The sequence below is a fragment of the Lynx canadensis genome, chromosome C2 (genome assembly GCF_007474595.2).
Source record: "Lynx canadensis isolate LIC74 chromosome C2, mLynCan4.pri.v2, whole genome shotgun sequence".
NCBI classification, from domain to species: Eukaryota; Metazoa; Chordata; class Mammalia; order Carnivora; family Felidae; genus Lynx; species Lynx canadensis.
This window is the reverse complement of record NC_044311.2, coordinates 86,277,805-86,298,315: the sequence shown is the minus strand read 5'-3', so window position 1 is coordinate 86,298,315 and position 20,511 is coordinate 86,277,805. Positions and strand designations below refer to the sequence as shown.

At 33.4% G+C, this 20,511-nt stretch overlaps 1 protein-coding gene across 16 annotated transcripts in view; it reads right to left on the bottom strand.

Moving 5' to 3' along the window:
• Window positions 1-20,511, bottom strand: part of DLG1 (discs large MAGUK scaffold protein 1) — a 278,066-nt gene that overhangs the window by 21,546 nt on the left and 236,009 nt on the right. For 5 of the 16 annotated variants that reach the window (XM_030330682.1, XM_030330683.1, XM_030330680.1 and 2 more), the window contains 6 exons: window positions 17,191-17,290; window positions 9,084-9,125; window positions 8,343-8,378; window positions 6,420-6,470; window positions 5,179-5,280; window positions 4,762-4,934 (listed from right to left, as the gene is read on the bottom strand). In XM_030330682.1, coding sequence (XP_030186542.1) covers window positions 4,762-4,934; window positions 5,179-5,280; window positions 6,420-6,470; window positions 8,343-8,378; window positions 9,084-9,125; window positions 17,191-17,290 — 504 coding nt within the window. Of the gene's footprint in view, window positions 1-4,761; window positions 4,935-5,178; window positions 5,281-6,419; window positions 6,471-8,342; window positions 8,379-9,083; window positions 9,126-16,467; window positions 16,502-17,190; window positions 17,291-20,511 lie in introns of all 16 variants that reach the window. The other 11 variants (XM_030330687.1, XM_030330692.1, XM_030330694.1 and 8 more) reach the window with 5 other exon arrangements.

Genomic DNA, 20,511 nt, shown 5'->3' with positions numbered 1-20,511 from the left:
GATGTGGGGCCTTGAACCAACCACCCACACAAATCATGATCTGAGCTGAAGTCGGAGGCTTAACCAACTGAGCCATCCAGATGCCCCTACTCAGATTTTGATTGGAGTTGTACTGAGTCTACAAGCTCAATTTAGAGGTAACTGACATCTACATAATATGAAGTCTTAGAAACCATGAACATAGTGTATTTCTCCACTTATTTAGGTCTTTAATTCTCTCAGCAATGCTTTGTGGTTCTTAGTGTACTGATCTATAAATCTTGTGTCAGATTTATTTCTAAGTATTTAATATTTTTTGAGACTACTATAAGTAATGTTTTTCACAATTTCAACTTACGTGTGGTTTAAGTATATAGGATTTGTATAATGAATGATACTGTAATACTGTACCCTTCATTCTTGCTCAACTTATTTTTTAAAAATGTTTATTTTTGAGAGAGAGAGTGTGCATGCATGTGTGAGCAGGGGAGGGGGAGGGAGGGAGAGAGAGAGAGAGAGAGAGAGAGAGAATATGAATCTTAAGCAGGCTCCTAGCAGTCAGGGCAGCGCATGACATGGGGCTTGAACCCACGAACTGTGAGATCATGACCTGAGCTTAAATCAAGGGTTGGACACTTAACTGACTGAGCCACCCAGGCATCCCTGTTGCTAAACTTACGAATTCTAGTAGTCTTTTGGGGGTAAATTCTATCAGACTTTTTACATAGACAATCACGTCATCTGCAAATGAACACAATTTTACTTCTTCCTCTCCAAACTGAACAACTTTTATTTCTTCTTTTGACTTATTGCACAGGCTAGGACTTCTAGCATAATGCTGAAAACAAGTGGTAAAAATAGATATCCTTGATATGTTTTTGATGGGTGTTGGATTTTGTCAAATGCTTTTCTTTAACTCTGGAGATAATTTTATGATTTTCCTTTTTTTAGGAAAAAAAGGAACCATGAGTTCCTTTTTAATATGGTGAGTTACACTAACTGATTTTCTAGTATTTACCTTCTATTCACTGCATAAATCCTACTTGGCAGTGGCATATTATCCTTTTTATATATTAAGATTCAACTTGCTAAAATTTTGCTTAGCATTTCTGTAGATGTGTTCCTAAGAAATATTGGTCTGTAGTTTTTTTGTAATGTGTTTTCAGATTTAGAAATTTAGGTAATGTTGGACTCACAGAACGAATTGGACAGTACTCCCTCTTTTTAAATTTTATGGTAAAAATGGGTATGAATTCTTCCTTAAATGTTTGGTAGAATTTATTAGTGAAGCCACATGGAACTGGAGATTTTTGTGTGTGACTTTTAAGTGTAAATCAATCTCTTTAGAGCATATATGACTATTCAAATGATATATTTCTTAAGTAAGCTTAAGTAGTTTATTTCTTTCAAGGAATTTATCCATTTCTTTTTTTTTTAATTTTTTAATATTCATTTATTTGAGACAGAGAGAGACACAGCATCAGTGGGGGAGGGGCAGAGAGAGAGGGAGACACAGAATCAGAAGCAGCCTCCAGGCTCTGATTTGTCAGCACACAGCCTGATACGGGGCTCCAACTCACAAACTGTGAGATCATGACCTGAGCTGAAGTTCGTCGCTCAACCGACTGAGCCACCCAGGCATCCCTGAATTTATCCATTTCAACTAAATTGTTGAACTGAGTGGTATAAAGTTGTTCCTAATATTCTTTGATTTTCCTTTTAATATTTATAAATTGTCATCTCTCCCATTTCTGTTTTTTTCTTTTATACACCAGTGTTTATTATTATTATTCTTTAAGCAAGATAGTATAATATAGTGTTTTTAGTTTAGTTTTAATTTTGTGAAATGGTTTTATTTTTTTAATTTTTTTAATATATGAAATTTATTGTCAAACTGTTTTCCATACAACACCCAGTGCTCATCCCAAAAGATGCCCTCTTCAATACCCATCACCTACCCTCCCCTCCCTCCCACGCCCCATCAACCCTCAGTTTGTTCTCAGTCTTTAAGAGTCTCTTATGCTTTGGCTCTCTCTCTCTTTTTTTTTTTCCTTCCCCTCCCCCATGGGTTTCTGTTAAGTTTCTCAGGATCCACATAAGAATGAAACCATATGGTATCTGTCTTTCTCTGTATGGCTTATTTCACTTAGAATCACACTCTCCGGTTCCATCGAAGTTGCTACAAAGGGCCATATTTCATTCTTGCTCATTGCCACGTAGTACTCCATTGTGTATATAAACCACAATTTCTTTATCCATTCATCAGTTGATGGACATTTAGGCTCTTTCCATATCTTGGCTATTGTTGAGAGTGCTGCTATAAACATTGGGGTACAAGTGCCCCTATGCATCAGTACTCCTGTATCCCTTGATCTCTCCCATTTCTGATATTGATAATTTGTCTTTTCTCTTTTTCTGATCATATTAAACATTTATTAATGACTCTGATCTTCTCAAAGAACCAATTTTGGGTTTCATCGATTATTGCTTTTTGTTTTCTTTTTCTGTTTTCCTCTATTATTTTTATTATTTCCTTCCTTCTGCCTATCATATAATTTTTGTTTTTATTTTTACTATGCCCTCCCTTTCTCTCTTTCTAGTCTTTTACTTATTCTTATTTATTTACTTATTCTTATTTATTTTTGTTTGGAAAAGTTTTTAAGGCTGTGAATTTTCTTGTGATCACTTTTAAATGTATCCCATGGATTCTGATATGTACTGTTTTCGTTATTAAGAAAACTTATAATTTCATTTTGTATTTTCTCTTTCATGTAATAGTTAACAGATAGTTTTAAAATTTCTAGTTGGGTGGGCCTTACTGTTTTTGATTTTCTCATCATTTATAGCTTTACTGCATTGTGATCAGAGCAGAACTTGTAATATTCTTACTTTATGGAACTTTCTAATATTTTCTTCTCTACATGGCTTGCACAAGAAATAGCTTGCTGTGACTTGGTGTTTACTTTTCCGTTTGTCAGTAATTTGAAGTTTGGACATTATCTTTCAGTTAGGGCGAGGATGTGGTTTTTTACATTTTTAAAAAATTTAGAAGAAATATAACATCATGAATAAAGCTAAAGCTATAATTTTCTTCCCTTTCCTCCCAAAGGAAAACCAGTGAATAGTGGCTTATGTATATTCCTGAAATACGTGTGTATGATTCCCATCCATGTTTTTATGTTTACTAAGCATGTATCCATAAACCATATAGGCTGTTTCATGTTATTTTAAAATTTATGTAGATAGTATCATACTGTATGTCTTCTTTGCAACTTCACAGTCATCATTATATTTTGAGATTTATTAACGTAGTTACACCTCACTAGTGAATATTCTAGTTTATTCACTCTAGCTGTTGTATCCCACTGCATAAATAAGTTAACTATCCATTTTCCTTTTTTTTAATTATTAAAAAAATTTTTTATGCTTATTTATTTTTGAGAGAGAGAGCGAGAGCAAGCAGGGAGGGGCAGAGAGAGGGGGAAACACAAAATCTGAAGTAGGCTTCAGGCTCTGAGCTGTCAGCACAAAGCCCAACACGGAGCTTAAACTCACAGACTGTGAGATCATGACCTGAGTCAAAGTCAGACGCTTAACCTAGTGAGCCACCCAGGCACCTCACCATTTCCCTTTGTTGATTCCAATTTTTCACTATTATAAAGAGCTATGAACATTCTTATACATAATCATCATAAGTAAATTTCTACTTAGATACCAAGAAGTATATTTTTGAGTCACAGGGTACAAGCATTTATTTAGGTATTGCCAAACTCTTCTCAAAAGAAGTTCTGTTAATTTATAACCCACTAAAAATATCTAAGATTTCTATTTTCCCAAATTCTTGGCATCACTGGACATTTCCATTTAAAAAATTTTAAAAATTAATCAGAGTTAACCAAGCCTCTTATAAAAAAGAGTAGTATTTACAGATGGAAAACTGAGATGCTGAATTACTGCTTTATGTTTTACAGGTATTCCATTACCGAGTCTTAAACCACTAATTTTAAAGGTATAAAATAATTTCTTGATGTTTACTTTCTAGGTCCAAATAGTAATTTGAGCATAGCAGTTTGTCTGGAATACACGGTTTTGGCTTCACCATAAAACTGCTTTAACTCAATGTTAATTTATCATCAGACTACATCATCATCTGAAGGATGCTCTCAGAAAATCTGTTGCTGTTACAGAGCTGCTGAGCATTTTTTAAACTGTTGTTAATTAAATATGACTATTCGGGAGAAATTTTTATTTCGTCTTAGTACAAGAACAACTATACTTAAACATCTGGTTCATTGTTATTAATGAACATTGCTAGTCTTAGTTCTTTAATTATGCTAGACGTTTGGAAAGCTATTGCCAAGTACAAGGTCTATGTATAGCAAATGTATAGGACCTTCTAAGAACAACCTCCCTTCTTAGATTCATGTTACCATTTCTGTCCTCATTTTCTTTGTTGATCTTCCTTACCTACTTTATGTATTTTTCTAATCATCTAAAATTAAGTATTTAGTTGAATTCATAATATTAAAATGATCAATGCTACAATATTTAGCCTATACTTTTTCAAAAATATGAATTAAAAGTTTCTATCCCATCATTCTTTTATACTGTCAAACGCACATCTGATTAGAAACTATATTCTGGAATTGCTCTGGTACGTTTTTTTTCAAGTTTTTATTTTTAAGTAATCTCTACATCTAACATAGGGCTTGAACTTATAACCTTGAGATCAAGAGTCACCTGCTTTACTGACTGAGCCAGCCAGGTGCCCATGGTGCTTACCTTTTCTGCTACTTCCCGCACAGACTGGACACTTGTTCCATACAGATGGTTATTATACTGGCCAGCTTCAATAAATTTATGCTCCTGGATATCTTTTTCCATCTGCTCTCTTGAAGTCACAAAATGATAATCTCTTCCATCTACCTCATAGTCTCGTTTTGGTCTAGTTGTATCTTCAATAGAAAATAACTTGAAGTGTTTAGTATTAACAAACATAACAAATCTATTTTCTGCTTAAATAATGTTTTGTTAAGTTTAACACAACAGCGATTAATTGAAACTTAAAAAGGGACAATAATATGGAGGAATAACGGATAACTTAGTATAAACCATTAAAAATGGTAATGTTTGCTTTTACGACACATGGTGACAAAATGTTAAGAACAATAATTAAGAATATTTATGTGGCTTACTTACGAGGAACACATGATCCAAATTTGTCAGGAAATTCAGAGATCAAGTCATCATTTATCCTGTCTTTCATAGGTCCCAATATGATCACTGGTCGAGTATAATTAACTGTAAAGATAAACTGCATGTTAAAAGGAATAAACACTCAACAAACATCAGTGTATTTCACCAGAGAATAAAAATATCTTTAAATGTTATAAAGAATATTTTTTTCTTTCTCCATCAATGATGCTTAACTTGCTAGTTTATACACTTTTCAGATCTTAAACTTAAGTTAATCTCCCATTAGAAGTCATAAACTTGGGGGGCGCCTGGGTGGCGCAGTCGGTTAAACGTCCGACTTCAGCCAGGTCACGATCTCGCGGTCCGTGAGTTCGAGCCCCGCGTCAGGCTCTGGGCTGATGGCTCAGAGCCTGGAGCCTGTTTCCGATTCTGTGTCTCCCTCTCTCTCTGCCCCTCCCCCGTTCATGCTCTTTCTTTCTCTGTCCCAAAAATAAATAAACATTGAAAAAAAAAATTAAAAAAAAAAAAAAGAAGTCATAAACTTGGCAATTCAACCAAGTTAAATTCAGAATTTAGCAGATAGTGTTTCTCTACAATGCTAGTATCATCTCATTACAAATGAGAAAACACCAGTTTAGTGTTTACTGATCCTTTCTGAAGTAGGAATTGTTAGGAAGCAGATCAAAGAAGGGCAAAAAAGAAACTGGGTGTAAGAAGTGATATAATTACAGGAGTGATCTAGAAAGATGATTTAATAGAAGTGGATTATACCTTACACTGGATTGTAAAGGATTATGCTAAAAGCAGGGAGATTTATAGGATCAGAATTATGGTAGGAGGGATGAAAAGAAGGTTATAAATAAGGAAGATAATGAGAGAAGGATAAATAGGACCTAGAAACTGACTGGACAAGGGAGATGAAAACAGAGAAAGATCAAAGATGTTTACAAAATTTTGAACAAGGGTCACTGAAGGACAGTGACACTATCATAAACACTGGAAAGAAGCTGCTTAGAAAATAAAATAGCAATATAAAACAGCTAATACAAAATGACTAAATTCTAACACTGTAAACTAAACCACACTTCACAAGATACATATAGCAAATTTCTATATTTATAGAAAAAAATATAGCAAAATTCTAATAAACATTATTTTGAGGTGTAAGTTAGACCTATTTTCCAAAGTAAGAAGTATATTTTTCTATTAGATTATAAATCAACAGACCAACAGACTTTACAAACCTTCTTGTTGATTCACTGGCTCATAAGATAAGACATATTCTTCTTGACCACCTATTAGAAAGTTAAAATACAGATGAGAAAATCTATTAAGATAACTAATGCTAACTTAATTCGTCATACATAACATATAAATTACTGGCACTTTCCTGAGAAAACAGCAAAGATGTACTTTGTGAATTATTTCTGGCAAGATTTAGTAAAAAAAAAAAAAAAAAAAAAAAAAGTGGCAAATTATAAAGTCATAAGTTTGATAAATGTAAAAACAAAATATAAATGTGCTATTTAACAACTACTTTTCTGTTATTCTGTGTTTTAAACTATCATTAGATCTATTTAAAATCTTATTTGTGATGTCAAGCATGTGACATTAATTTTTATTCAGAAGCTGAGAACTAATAAGTCTCTTAAAGATTAACTTTTTAAAGAACAGTTCTACATATATGCATATTTATGCAATTTACTGCTATTAAGAATATGTTGTTCTTTTGGTCCCACCAGATACAATATTTAACAGGATATATTTATTTTTTTATAATTATGATTATAATAAAAAATTTAATATAAAGGTAAAACTATAGTCACTATTTTACTGGTAAAAAAAATTCACTAATCGTTCTAATAATTAATTTATTCAATTAAAAATATAACATTTATGGGGCACCTGGGTGGCTCAGTCAGTTAAGCATCTGACTTTGGCTCAGACTTTGGCTCAGGTCATGATCTTGTGGTTTTTGGGTTCGAGCCCTGCGTCAGGCTCTGTGCTGAAAGCTCGAAGCCTGGAAACTGCTTCTGATTCTGTGCCTCCTTCTTTCTGCCCCTCCCCTACTCATGCTTGTGTCTCTCTCTCTCTCTCTCAGAAATAAACACTAAAAAAATGAAAAAATAATGTATATATAACATTTAAAGTGAGTTTAGTAGTGCCTGTGTGGCTCAGCTGGTTGAGTGTCCCAACTCTTGATTTTGGATCAGGTCATAATCCTGGGGTTGTGGGATCAAGCTCCATGTCTGGCTCCATGCTCTGTGTGGAGATGCTTAAGATGCCCTCCCTTTCTCTCCCTGCCCCTCTCCCATGCTATAATTAAAAAAAAAAAGGAAAAACAATATTAAAACAAAAAAATGAGTTTAAAAAAGCTTTAGATAAGGGTACTCCCTTCTACTACTAGATGGGATGCTGCTCAATTCATGAATTGCTTAATAAAGCCAATTAAAAAAAAACAAGTCTACAAATTATATCTTCACTCAGCAAAATGAACTAAAGAGAGAGTTAAAAATTCCTGGGATTCTTCACACACACACACACACACACACACACACACACACACACGTATAGAAAACAAACTAGGAAGGACTGTTACTTCAAGCAGTTCAATAAAAACAATCAATGTTGTATAATATATTTGAGGATATTCCCCTTGATTATCAAGATTCTATAGCAACCTTTTCATTAAATTTGTCACTGGTTTATATCACATGTATGCAGCTGTAGAGCTTTTAAATTCATATACTGGCTTTAAAAGTATATTTCACTGCTTTAAAAGTGTATTTCACTGTTTTATTTATTATCATAATGTATAAAATACATACTTACAAGCTGCTTTTTAAAGTACTGTAAAACATGGTTTATACATTAGCAAAAACATGCAATTTGAATATTCCACACCTAACAATTCATGCAAATGGTGAGACAGACAGTATATACTTTCATTACCTCTTTTTAGACTAGAAAGCTACTCAACTGCTCTATGGTGAGTTCTGATTACACATTAATAAAACACTAATAAGAAATCACATTCCCATACCAAAAAAAAGAAAATCGTTATGTAACTATTATGCAAAAAATAACAACCAATGAAATGAATGAGGGTTAAAAGTATATATTGTCAACATGAAAAAATATCAGAGACTGATATTAACAGGATGGACCTTTTGAGCAGCCATACTCATCTGTAATCAAGATTACTTTCACATTAGACAGCAGTAAAAAAAAAAAGTTAGAAAAGCAATTTTAATTTTTACGGTACCACAACTGATAAATTCATGCACTCCCCCTGTTACTCCCATGCCCAAATCTGTTAAAAAAAACTTCACATGCTTGCATAGTTCACTTAACAATATGATACCAAGAATGTAACACAGTACACCAGAAAGAAATCAGTATTATTGTTTGAGCAACTGTTGAAAAATTTTCCTTCATCATGTATGTTCACCAGACGCTGGTAATAAATAATAACTTAACCCAGAACAGTTAACCCAGAACTGGTGACAAAGAATAAAAAAGGACATAAAGCTAACAAAAATTTAGCATTACTTAAAAACATTTTAATGCTCATATTAAAAACAAAATTACTAAAGAAAATGGCAAAATAGAAGTTTATCCCTCATTTAAACAGATTTTTTTCTTGTAAAAGATACATACATATAAGTGTACTGTGTATACAAATAGTACTGTTTGTAAAAAGGATTTTAGAATTTTATAAATTTTTGGAAATTAGCTGTTGTACATATAGGACTTTATTTCTGAAGTACAGACTTTTACTTGGCTCTCCCTGATTTTAAAATATTACGCATCTGACTTTGTTTTTAGAACACATCACTAAGGCAATAACTCCCAAAGGGTATGTATTACTTGTGATTACAAAAGAACAAGTAACTTAAAACACTTACGGTAACTACTTTCACTATCGCTGGCATTAGAAGTTATATGCTCTGAAATTGCAGGACAATGGAAAAAAATAAAGAAAAGTGTCATGAGTTTAAAAAAAGCAAATTATCAAGATAAACACAAGATGACATTACAAAATATTGCGATATAAATCACATACTCAATTTTTAAAAGTCATTTTTGATTTTCCTTGAAAATTTTGTTTTTTTTCAAATAAATATGAATTAGGAAGGAAAAAAAACCCTGTAATTAAGGAAAATGCTCCATTTTTGTACAACACAGATTACAAACAAAATCTATGACAAATATCAAGTAGAATGTGACAAAGAGGGCAAAGTGATCCTATTCCAAATGTAGACACAGAACCCAAAAAGAGAAGAGACAAGTTGTATTTGACCAAACAGATGGCTATTTTAATGAAGGAATGTCTTAAAAAAGAAATGATCTTGCTTTTAGTTCAGCTTCTTTCTTGTTCCTGTAGAGAAATGAAAATCCATGTTTTTGAGATCATATAAAGCATTTTAGATGTCATAGATTCAGATGCCTCGAAAAAAAGTCAAATGGAAGGGAATTCTAGAAAGTAGGCTTGTATTTTAAAATAGACTAGTGTTTCTGAGAAATGCGGTTTTGAGAAAACTGACAATGGCTGCTTTGCAATCAAAAGATAAAGCAAATACACCTACTCGCAAATTGCCTGGCCTCTCCTTGAAAGTGACCTCATTTCATAACTTGATTGTTCAGTAAACACCAGGCACTCTTCCCATGCAAATGTAATTCTGAATGTTCTCTAAGTATCTCCCATGAATAAAAAAAAAGTAATTTTATTTATAAAATTAAAAAACAAAATTTTCCACAGGAGAGAGGGAAATCTAAATTTCTTATGTGAGGCAAGGGAAAACATTTTTAAAGGATAAGAAAAGAGCTGGAAGAGAAATATCTGCTGTATCATACCACGTAAAATCAAGATGCACTACTGAAAAGTTCAGAGAATGGTAGAATTTAAGACTTCAAATAAGATAACATTTCTTGAACTACTGTCACATTGAAAATTACGTCTGTTATTCTAACCTGCAAAGACAAGGTATAATTTTCTTTCTTCCTTTTGTAATTGCAATACAGTTGACATACAATGTTGTGTTAGTTTCAGGTACAAGGACATAACTTCCTTATTATATATATTTTAAATACAGCAGGACATTAAAAATTATAAGTAAAATCAAATAATATATGACAAGCATATGTAAAATGTTTTTTAAAAGTTTATATTTAAAAATCAAAACCACACTGAGATACCACCTCACACCAGTCAGAGTGGCTAAAATTAACAACTCAGGAAACAATAGATGCTGGCAAGTATGTGGAGAAATGGGAACCCTCTTGCACTGTTGGTGGGAATGCAAACTGGTGCAGCTGCTCTGGAAAGCAGTGTGGAGGTTTCTCAAAAAATTAAACACAGAACTACCCTATGACCCAGCAAGAGCACTACTAGAAATTTATTCAAAGGATACAGGACTGCTGATTCACAGGGGCACATGTACCCCAATGTCTACAGCAGCGCTTTCAACAATAACCAAATTATGGAAAGACCCTAAATGACCATCAACTGATGAATGGATAAAGATGATGTGGTTTATATATACAGTGGACTACTGCTTGGCAATGAGAAAGAATGAAATCATGCCATTTACAGCAAAGTGGATCAAACTGGAAGGTTTTATGCTGAGTGAAATGAGTCAGCCAGAGAAAGATATCATATGTTTTCACTCATATGTGGATCCTGACAAACTTAACAGAAAACCATGGGAGAAAGGAAGGGGAAAAAATAGTTACAAACAGTGAGGGAGGGAGGCAAACTGTAAGAGGCTCTTAAATACAGAGAACAAACTGAAGGTTGACCAGAGAGTGGGGGGAGGGGAGAGGGGAAAATGGGTGATGGGCACTGAGTAGGGCACTTGTTGGAATGAGCATTGGGTGTCGTATGTAAGTGATGAACCATGGGAATCTACCCCCAAAACCAAGAGCACACTTTACACGCTGTATGTTAGCCAATTTGACAATAAATTATATTAAAAAAATTTTCTTTCCTTGTTACCACATGTACTTCAAAACAATCATTTTAAATTGTATAACATTCTATTGAACTGATAAATCCTAATTTACCTTACTACTTATTACTTAGACATTTTAGTTTGCTTTAAGCTGTTTTCCATCAACATCAATAATTATTTTTACCTCTTGTCCTATTTCCTTAAATTCATTCCCAGAGTAGGAATGACACATTAAAAAAATCTTAAATTTATATTAGAATTGGTATTACACTCTACAATCTCTAATACGTAAAAGAAAGAAACATTAGTTACTACAATGGAGTGAGCGAAAGATAATAAGAAGGAGTAAAGAAGAAACAAAATTAAACATGAGTGTGACAATTATAGAAGTTGGGTAAATGAATACTTACAGGGTTAATTTTACTATTCTTCTATTATTGAATATATTTGACATGTTATATAGCAAAAAGTTAAAGTTACTACTTATCTCTTTTCTGTCTTTTCTGGAGATTTCTCCTACTCATCTCAAATTCTCTAAGATTACCAATAGCCGTTAGGCAATGAAATTCTTCAAGTTCTTTCAAGTATCCTTCTATGTAACTCTACAATAAAATCTTGCTGTTCAAAGCGTGGCTCGTGGAATAGCACCATCATCACTGCTTGAGAATTTATTAGAAAGGTAAAATGCTTTCTTCCTGATAACTAAAACTAGCATATATATATATATATATATATATATATATATATATATATTTTTTTTTTTTTTTTTTTTTTTTTTTTTTTTTTAGTTTTTATTTATTTTTGATAGAGAGAGACAGAGAGAGACAGAGTGCAAGTAGGGGAGGAACAGAAAGAGAGGTAGACAAAGAATCTGAAGCAGGCTCTGGGCTCTGAGTTGTCAGCACAGAGCCCGACGCACGAGCCGCAAGTTTATGACCTGAGCTGAATCAGATGCTTAACTGACTGAGCCACCCAGGCGCCCCTCAAAATTGTATTTTTAAAGGAACTTCATCACAAAAAGGTACTCAAATGTCCAATAAACATATGAAAAGGTGTCCAAGTTTATTATTTATCAAGGAAATGCAAAATAAGCCACAATGGATATCCCTACATCAGAATGGCTAAAATGAAAAAAAAAGATATGCCAAACACACAGAAGATATGTAGCAACTAGAACTCATACACTACTGGGGGTGGCAAAATTGGTACAGCCACTATGGAAAACTACTTGCAGTACCTACCAAAGCTGAACAGATGTATGTATCTATGACCCACCAATTCCTTTCCCAGGTACTTCCCCATCAGAAAGATATATATGTGTTGACCAACAGACATGTACAATATTGTTCAAAGCAACACTATTCCAAATAGCCCTAAATATATGTTTATTTACGAATTTGAGACAATAGGGGTGCCCCAGTGGCTCAGTTGGTTAAGTGTATGACTTCAGTTCAGGTTATGATCTCTTGGTTAGTGAGTCTGAGTCCTGCATTGGGATCTCTGCTGTCAGCACGAAGCCTACTTTGGATCCTCTGTCCCCCCCCCCCCCCCCCCCCACCCAACTCCATCCCTTCCTTGCTTGCGATCTCTTTCTCTCAAAAATACATAAACATTAAAAAAAACCTGAGATGATATATGTAGTTTCACATTTTACTTTTTTCATTCACATTATGAACATTTCCCCATGTCATATGTTTTAATATGATTTTCAATGGCTATACAATATTACAAAGTATAGACAATCATACTTCATTAACCACTTCCCAAATGTACGACATTTTAGGATGGTTTCAAAAATTTTTTGACTGTAGTTTCTGAATAAAATTAAAATAAAGATCCTGATGTATAAACCTTTATCACCATCTCTGATTACATCTTTAGGATAAATTCCTTGAAGAGGAATTAGTAGGTCAAAAGATAGGCTTTTTCAAATACACATAATTATAACATATTGAAAGTACTCATTCCCCGGAACTCTACCACTGGGGAATTTTCTTTAAAAGAAACCACTGGGTTTTTCTTTAAAAGAAATGTCTGTCAAGAAGATGGGTAAAAACTGTCATTTTGGATGCTTATTTCACTTGTTATTGTTTTAGCATTCTTCTCACGTCCCTTGTTCAGTTACCTAATGAAGAGAGAATCTATTTCTTAGTGATCTGTCAGAAATGTGTAGTGCAAAGATATGATCCCTTTGCCATACATGGTATAAATATATTCTTCTTCAAGTTTTAATTTTGATTTTGATGTTTGATGACCACAGCCATTTCAAATCTCCCTAAATCCAGTCTCACCTTTCTAATCAGACATCTTTTCCCGAGAATGTATATGTCTTTTCTCTTTGCTCTAACTACTACACATCATCCATCTCAAGCAATACTCCCATTCTTACACTTATTCTTTACACAAATAAAAGTAATTCTGGTTTTGGCATCTAAGAGCTCTGCACAACTTTGCTGAAATGAGTCTTTGAGATGAGAAGAAAGGCTTCCCATTACGTATCTCTTTCCTATGTGCCTGAGTTTTTGAGGCGTTCTACAAAATGGAAAGCTATAAAAATTGACCTTCATTTAAAAGGTACAAACCTTGTCTGAAACTGCATCATGATTTCACTTCTGAGCACCTTATACAGCCCCTCCTGAACTTATTTCCTTTTAGTATCTGTTAAAGGAATCTTACTTTTTTCTTTCTGACCTTTTCCAAAGTTGCCTTCTTAAAGCATACAAGCTGCACACATTTCTATTTCTAGCTTTTCACAAGCTATGATGATTTACTTGCATTCTCTCAGACTTCCATCATATTCTACTTAGTTCTGTTAGTCAAAATTAGGATTAGAAAGGCAAATTCTCTCATTGTTTCCTGTACTGTCAACAGGGCAAATCAATAATTTGATTCTCTTCTTTGTAAAATCATTTGAAGTTTATGTCTATGAAAAGTATTCTAGGTTATCACTTTTTTCTTTTTCTTCTTCAATTAAATACATTATTTTTCACAGGTTATGTAAAATTACATGTAGATGTACATCTTTCTCGATATTCAGTGTTATTCCACATTTCTTCAATGGGTTTGTTTCTCTGAAATAATTTATGCCTTTTGTCCTCAGTCCCTTCATGAATCCTATTCCAACAAGTCCTGAATACCTATAGAGGTCACCTTTATTTCTTCATACTAAAACCTCACAGGATTTTGCTTAAGTTTATTTCCTGTAGTCGGAACTTTAGAATACAGATTACTGAGGCTACAAATAACGTCCCTGAGCACGCTTTTCCCAGAATTTTCTGTTGTGTAATAATGGGGACCTTGTTAACTGCTAGTCATCTATTTCATGTGGTAACTGCCATCATATTGAGGTTTAGAATTTTACTTGTATTTTCCTGTCTCCCTCAGTTTTTTCCAAATAAAATCTTCTAGATTTGCTCATCAAGTTACCAGATGAATAAATTATTTTAGTTTCTGTGAAATGAAGCACAAAACCTATTATTCAAGGGAATCTTAAGTTGCCATCCGGAAAATTAAACCCTTTTAGAAATGACATTGTTTCATAATCAGTTACTGTTTTTCATTTATTTCTCTTCTCAAGTCCCAAACATCAAAATGAGAGATGGAAATAAGATGTGGTGAAGGTGTAATTATCATCCATCATAACAGTTTCAATATGGGAAACAAATTCATTTAGTTCCTTTTCAAGGAGTTTTCCACAGGTCTCTGATGATTCAACAGATATTAAAAAATCTGTGGATCCTTACGCTGATTCATACCATCTCTAAAATATATCATTCTCAAATTCTATAGCATTAAGAATCTATGGAAATACTTTCCAGTTTTAAAGATTTTTACTGATTATATTCTCCAAAGGTAAAAGATTTAAAAAGGGTGCCACTAGCGATAGTAAATTTGTGGCTCTTGACAAATCCTACAAAGGCACATGCAAAAATAACATACTGTGCCTGTATAGAAATAATTACACATAAAGCATACTGCCTTCAATCTAATACAAACCTTTAATCATTAAGTTTGAAATAAAAGTTGAGTACTTTCACTTCAGATTAAAATTGCAGTATAAAGTTAGCATAAATCAGGGAAAAAACCTTCTACGAAATATAATGTTTATTAATGTAGATCTTAGAAAGTTAAAAGATGTTGGTTATATCCTTAATGACCAATGAGTTACAAAGAAATAAGTCTTCAAAATGCTTAATAATCCAAATTGAAAGAACTATCTAGGAAACTTTAGCTCAAAATATTACCTCTATGAGTCACTGTCACCTAAAATAACTTAGTAATATTTGGTAAACGTTCATATTTAATCAATTTGAGAACACCTAAATTTAAAATTTTGTTTGCTAAAAAATGCCTTGTTTCATCCATTGGCTCCGATATTTACTGAATGACTCCTATATATCAGACTCTCTACCAAGTTTTATATGAAAATTAAATACTAGTTAGAAAATTAAATAAGAACAACACAACAAAAACCAAAAACACCAACGTCTTGGTTAAAGGAAAAATAAAGGATAATATTTCTTGTAATTCTTTTCATAACTTATAATCTCCTTTAAAAACAGATGTGGGGCACCTGGGTGGCTCAGTCAGTTAAGCATCTGACTTCAGCTTGGGTCATGATCTCACGGTTCGTGAGTTCGAGCCCCACATCAGGCTCTGTGCTGACAGCTCAGAGCCTGGAGCCTGCTTCAGATTCTGTGTCTCCCTCTCTCCCTCTGCCCCTCCCCTGCTCATGCTCTATCTCTCTCTCTCTCTCTCAAAAGTAAATAAACATTAAAAAAAAAAACAAACCAAAAACACAGGTGTAAGTTCCTTCCCCCCCCCCCCCATAGACTGCTACTTCAACTTGAGGTCCATATTCTTCTCTATTAAGATCCACTGTATTTTATAGTCTCACGTTATAGCAATGCTCTTCTAACACAGAAACAAAGTGATTTTAACTTGTTTTAACAGAAAAACCAGGCGGATATAAAACTGCAAGGAAGATTATTTTCTACATTCTAATGAGGGCAGGTAGTATTATTTTCAAAAGCTTAAAAGTCTTTTATTAAAAAAAAAGAACCTAGCAGAAGTAATCACTGTGAAAATTAAAAAAGGAAAATGTAGTTATGAGCAGTTTTTCAAATGACATATGAAAAATGGAGCATTAGAAAAACAAAAAGTATGTATTATAGAAGTAAAAATCCCAAGCACATTAACATGAAAAGTCTAAAAGCAATCTAAATCATATACCTCCTCATGCCAGAAAGGCACTACCATGAATCTCAAAATGTATCTGAAAAAGGTAGATCTGTAGATGGAGGTTAAAAATTAACTTGGGAGTATTTTGATCACTTACTCAGGCCTTTTGATCCCATGTCGTCAGGGATCTCCTGTAGAGAGTAGTTCCCAGAGAGCAAGCAATAAAAAGATAATCAAAGAAAATAGTTGTCAGTAATGCATAAAATTGGTGCTACAATAAGAGACAGTTCCAAGACCATTACAGGTGCACATATTTTAGAGCATTTTTGTAGATTTCTGAAAGTTTGAAATAAGCTAGCAGCTGAATGTAACCTACTAAAGGAATGGAAGTTCTAGCTTAGAGGCTGATTAGGGTAGAGAAGCAAAATTTGAAATCATTTCTTGATATTTTAAAAGTAAAATTCAGATTGTCTACATATAATGAAGATGTAGGATAAAATGGAACAATTCCAGAAGATCTATTACCAAAGACTGTCAATGTTATACCTAGAAATCAGTAAGTAGATTCTCAGGTATCCATAGTTTTTCTCTAAAATATTCTTTAAAGTATACTGTTTCTTCCAAGAACCCTTACATCAAATGATTCTATTGTAAACACATAACTTAAAAAAAATATTTACTTTAAATTATGAATTCCTAAGGTACCAGAAAAAGTTAAGATTGGTATAGAAGTTAATTTATGTCTGTTAAGATTGCCCCTGGTTAAGACAATTAGTAACCTGTTGCAGCTCTTGAAACTGTCTCCATGGTAACAACCAACTGCAGGGCAGTAGGTCCCTCTACATTTATTTTCAGTTGACCACTGGATCCACATACTTACGGTCAGCATCACTTGTTTCCTGCTCACTCTGGTCCTTGTTCTTGTAGAAGGGGAATTTTCGGGAAAAGAGGTTCTTTTTACGCTTGTCATTGAATGACTGCTGAAGAAGAGAAGGAGGGGCAAAACAAAGGGATGTCTACTATCTGTGTGTACAAAGGCCCAGCCTAGCAGCTCTGTGGAAGCTGACTCTTGTGACCACAGTGTGCAGTTTGTATATGAATTTTACTTTAATCACAAATAAAGTGAATTTTTAATTTTGTATTAACTCCTCTAATTCTAATGTTTCACAACTGAAAATACTGAAAAATTTACAGTGTAATTCAATAATACCTAAAAATACTGAATAAGTGCTACTTGATAAAGAAAGGGAAGAGTAATTCAGATTAGTTACTACTACAGTATGACCCAAATTAACATATGTTCTTATCAATCCATATTTTTCTAGATTTCCAGGCATGAGGTGCTCTATAGCAAAAGTAATTTTAGATTGTTACTCTAGCTATTCAAATATTTTTTATGCAGTAGTAATCTTCCTTTTCCTTTGGTTTGAGCATATTTTCCCCCTCCCCCTTTTTGTGGCTCCAATGAACTAAGAAAAAGTCACTATTAAAAAAAGAACCAAAACAAGTGATAAGGTTGCTAGTGCTGAATACTTAAAAACAAGTGATCTTTTTTTTTGGAAGAGAAAAAGAGATAACTGAGTGTTTATGGTATGATTCAGAAATGAGAAAAAAACTAAGAGGTGTCCGTCAACCACGCAGAATGCAGCAAAAGATTTACTGATGCTATCTAACCAAAAAAGAAGAGTCAGAACTTTCCTGGTCAACTTGAATGCCATCATAACTGATTTATTTGTCTTTAAGCTCTACTATATTTATCTATTTTTAAAAGTATATATATATAGGGGCGCCTGGGTGGCGCAGTCGGTTAAGCGTCCGACTTCAGCCAGGTCACGATCTCACGGTCCGGGAGTTCGAGCCCCGCGTCAGGCTCTGGGCTGATGGCTCGGAGCCTGGAGCCTGTTTCCAATTCTGTGTCTCCCTCTCTCTCTGCCCCTCCCCCGTTCATGCTCTGTCTCTCTCTGTCCCAAAAATAAATAAACGTTGAGAAAAAAAAAAATTAAAAAAAAAAAAGTATATATAAATAAACTAGAACCATATTTAATTAATTGGCACCATATCCTGAATAGAGGATAAAAAGCTTGGTGCCTATATAAAAGCCAAAAAGGCAATTAAGATTCTAATAGTTTTGGGGAACCTGGGTGGCTCAATTCATTAAGCATCCAACTTTGGCTCAGGTCATGATCTCACGGTTAGAGCCCCGCATCAGGTTCTCTGCTTTCAGTGCAGAGCCTGCTTTAGATCCTCTGTGCCGCCGCCCCCCCCCCCCCACCAACCGTCTGTCTGTCCCTCCCCAACTCATGCTCCCTCTTTCTTTCAAAAATAAACATTAAAAAAAAAGAAGATTCTAATAGTTTAAAAGAAAAGATTCTAATAGTTTATACAGAACTACAATGGAAGAGTTGCACAGTTGATTTGATGTCCCTTATTGCACAGATGTTGGAAATAGGTTTTTTTCCCTTCTTCAATGTCCCCACTTGTGCCTTCAGATTTAAAGCCATGTAGCATAAAGATGATGCTATTAAAGAGGAATAATTTCTTTTGTAATTTCTGTCACAGACATCCACGTCTTGAAGGACATGGCCTCACCTACCAATGACACTAGGAACCATTGCTACTTTTTTGAAGCAGGAATGATATAAAAGATGGAAATCTTGTTCTGACTTTTCTTGATTCAATCCATGTCTTAAAAATGCTATCATTATTTTGAAGTATATCCACACCAGGCAGTATGTTTTAGCATGCCTGTATTTTTTAAGCATGTGATGCTAGGTGATTAAGATGCTGAGGTAGATTAAAGTAATTATTGCGCAAATTCTATTGCTTGAAAGAATTTATTTTGTTAGAAATCTTAATGGAAAGATTAAACTTTCATTTTTACCTTTTCATATCAATAATTCAAGATTAATAAACTCATAGTTCATTAGTTCAACAGACTGTCTTAATTTCAATCCTAAAAATTGAAGGCTCTGATAACTCTAAGCAGAATTTAAAAATTAAGTTGATGAGAGCAATTCTGTCAAGAAATAAGGACTTTTATAAACTGTCAAGTAGCATTATTTAAATAAAAATATTTTCTTGAATCCAAATTTTAAGAAAAAAAAAATAGAAGAAAAGTTATGTTTCAATAGAGAAAAATTCATGGTAATCTAATTTAGGGAAGGACTAAATCTTTTTGTTCATGACAATCACTGAATCTAGTAATAATTTTTATGGTATCCCATAAAACTGATATGTTTTTAATAAAAGGTATTTATTTGTCCCTCTTACTGCATATATAGTGGTCAGAGTCAGTTTCACAGCAAACAACAAAAGAAACATGAAGTTTAAAATGTTTTGATTTTTGGTATCTTTGCAGTTAGCCAAAATGAGATATCATAAAGATATCATAATAGAGAACAGAAAGAAATGCTGTTAGTTAAGAAAAGAATTAATTGTATTACATTTAACATCCTCCAGGTGAAGAATTTATTAAAAGTGAAAATAGCACAAAGCAAAGAAGACAAATATGTGTAGGGAAAACATAAAACTGAAGAAACATACTACCTCCAGTTTCTCTACATTTTCAATACAAAATACTGTTTAATTACTTATTGTTATTTATGCTACACTGCAGGAAAGACAGAGTGTAAAAAATATAAGAACTGATAAAATACCACCACAAATTCATGATATATATATTAAATACATAATTTCTATATGTGGTATTGCCAAAATAGCTAAATGAATGTTAAAAATGTTAATGAGAAACTGAAATGTTATAAGTCTGTAGTGGAAATAAGTCCATAAACCACCATTTAAGGAAAGGAAAAGAACTTAGAATGGGAAATGGTATTACGGAAAGGAATGCAGTTCTGTATCAATGGCAAGCGTATTTTTACCCCACTCAGTATCATGCATACTTTTGGTGCTGTGTTAGAACACAGTGACTGTGTATAAAGTTGGTTACAGTCAACAAACAAGACTAAGATTTAAATATGTCGTTAATTCAGTTAACTTCTTACAGTATGAAAGAAAAGTTACAACATGCAACCTCTTTTTCAATACATTGACAGTGTATTTTACTAAGTTATTTTTAAAGACATATATAAAATAAGCACAAAAAGCAAATCCTGAGCATTTACTTGGGATTTTTTTCTTCTCCCAAATTTCTATTTTACATATTGCTTCAGATCACACTATGTAATTTTTTATTTTCTGA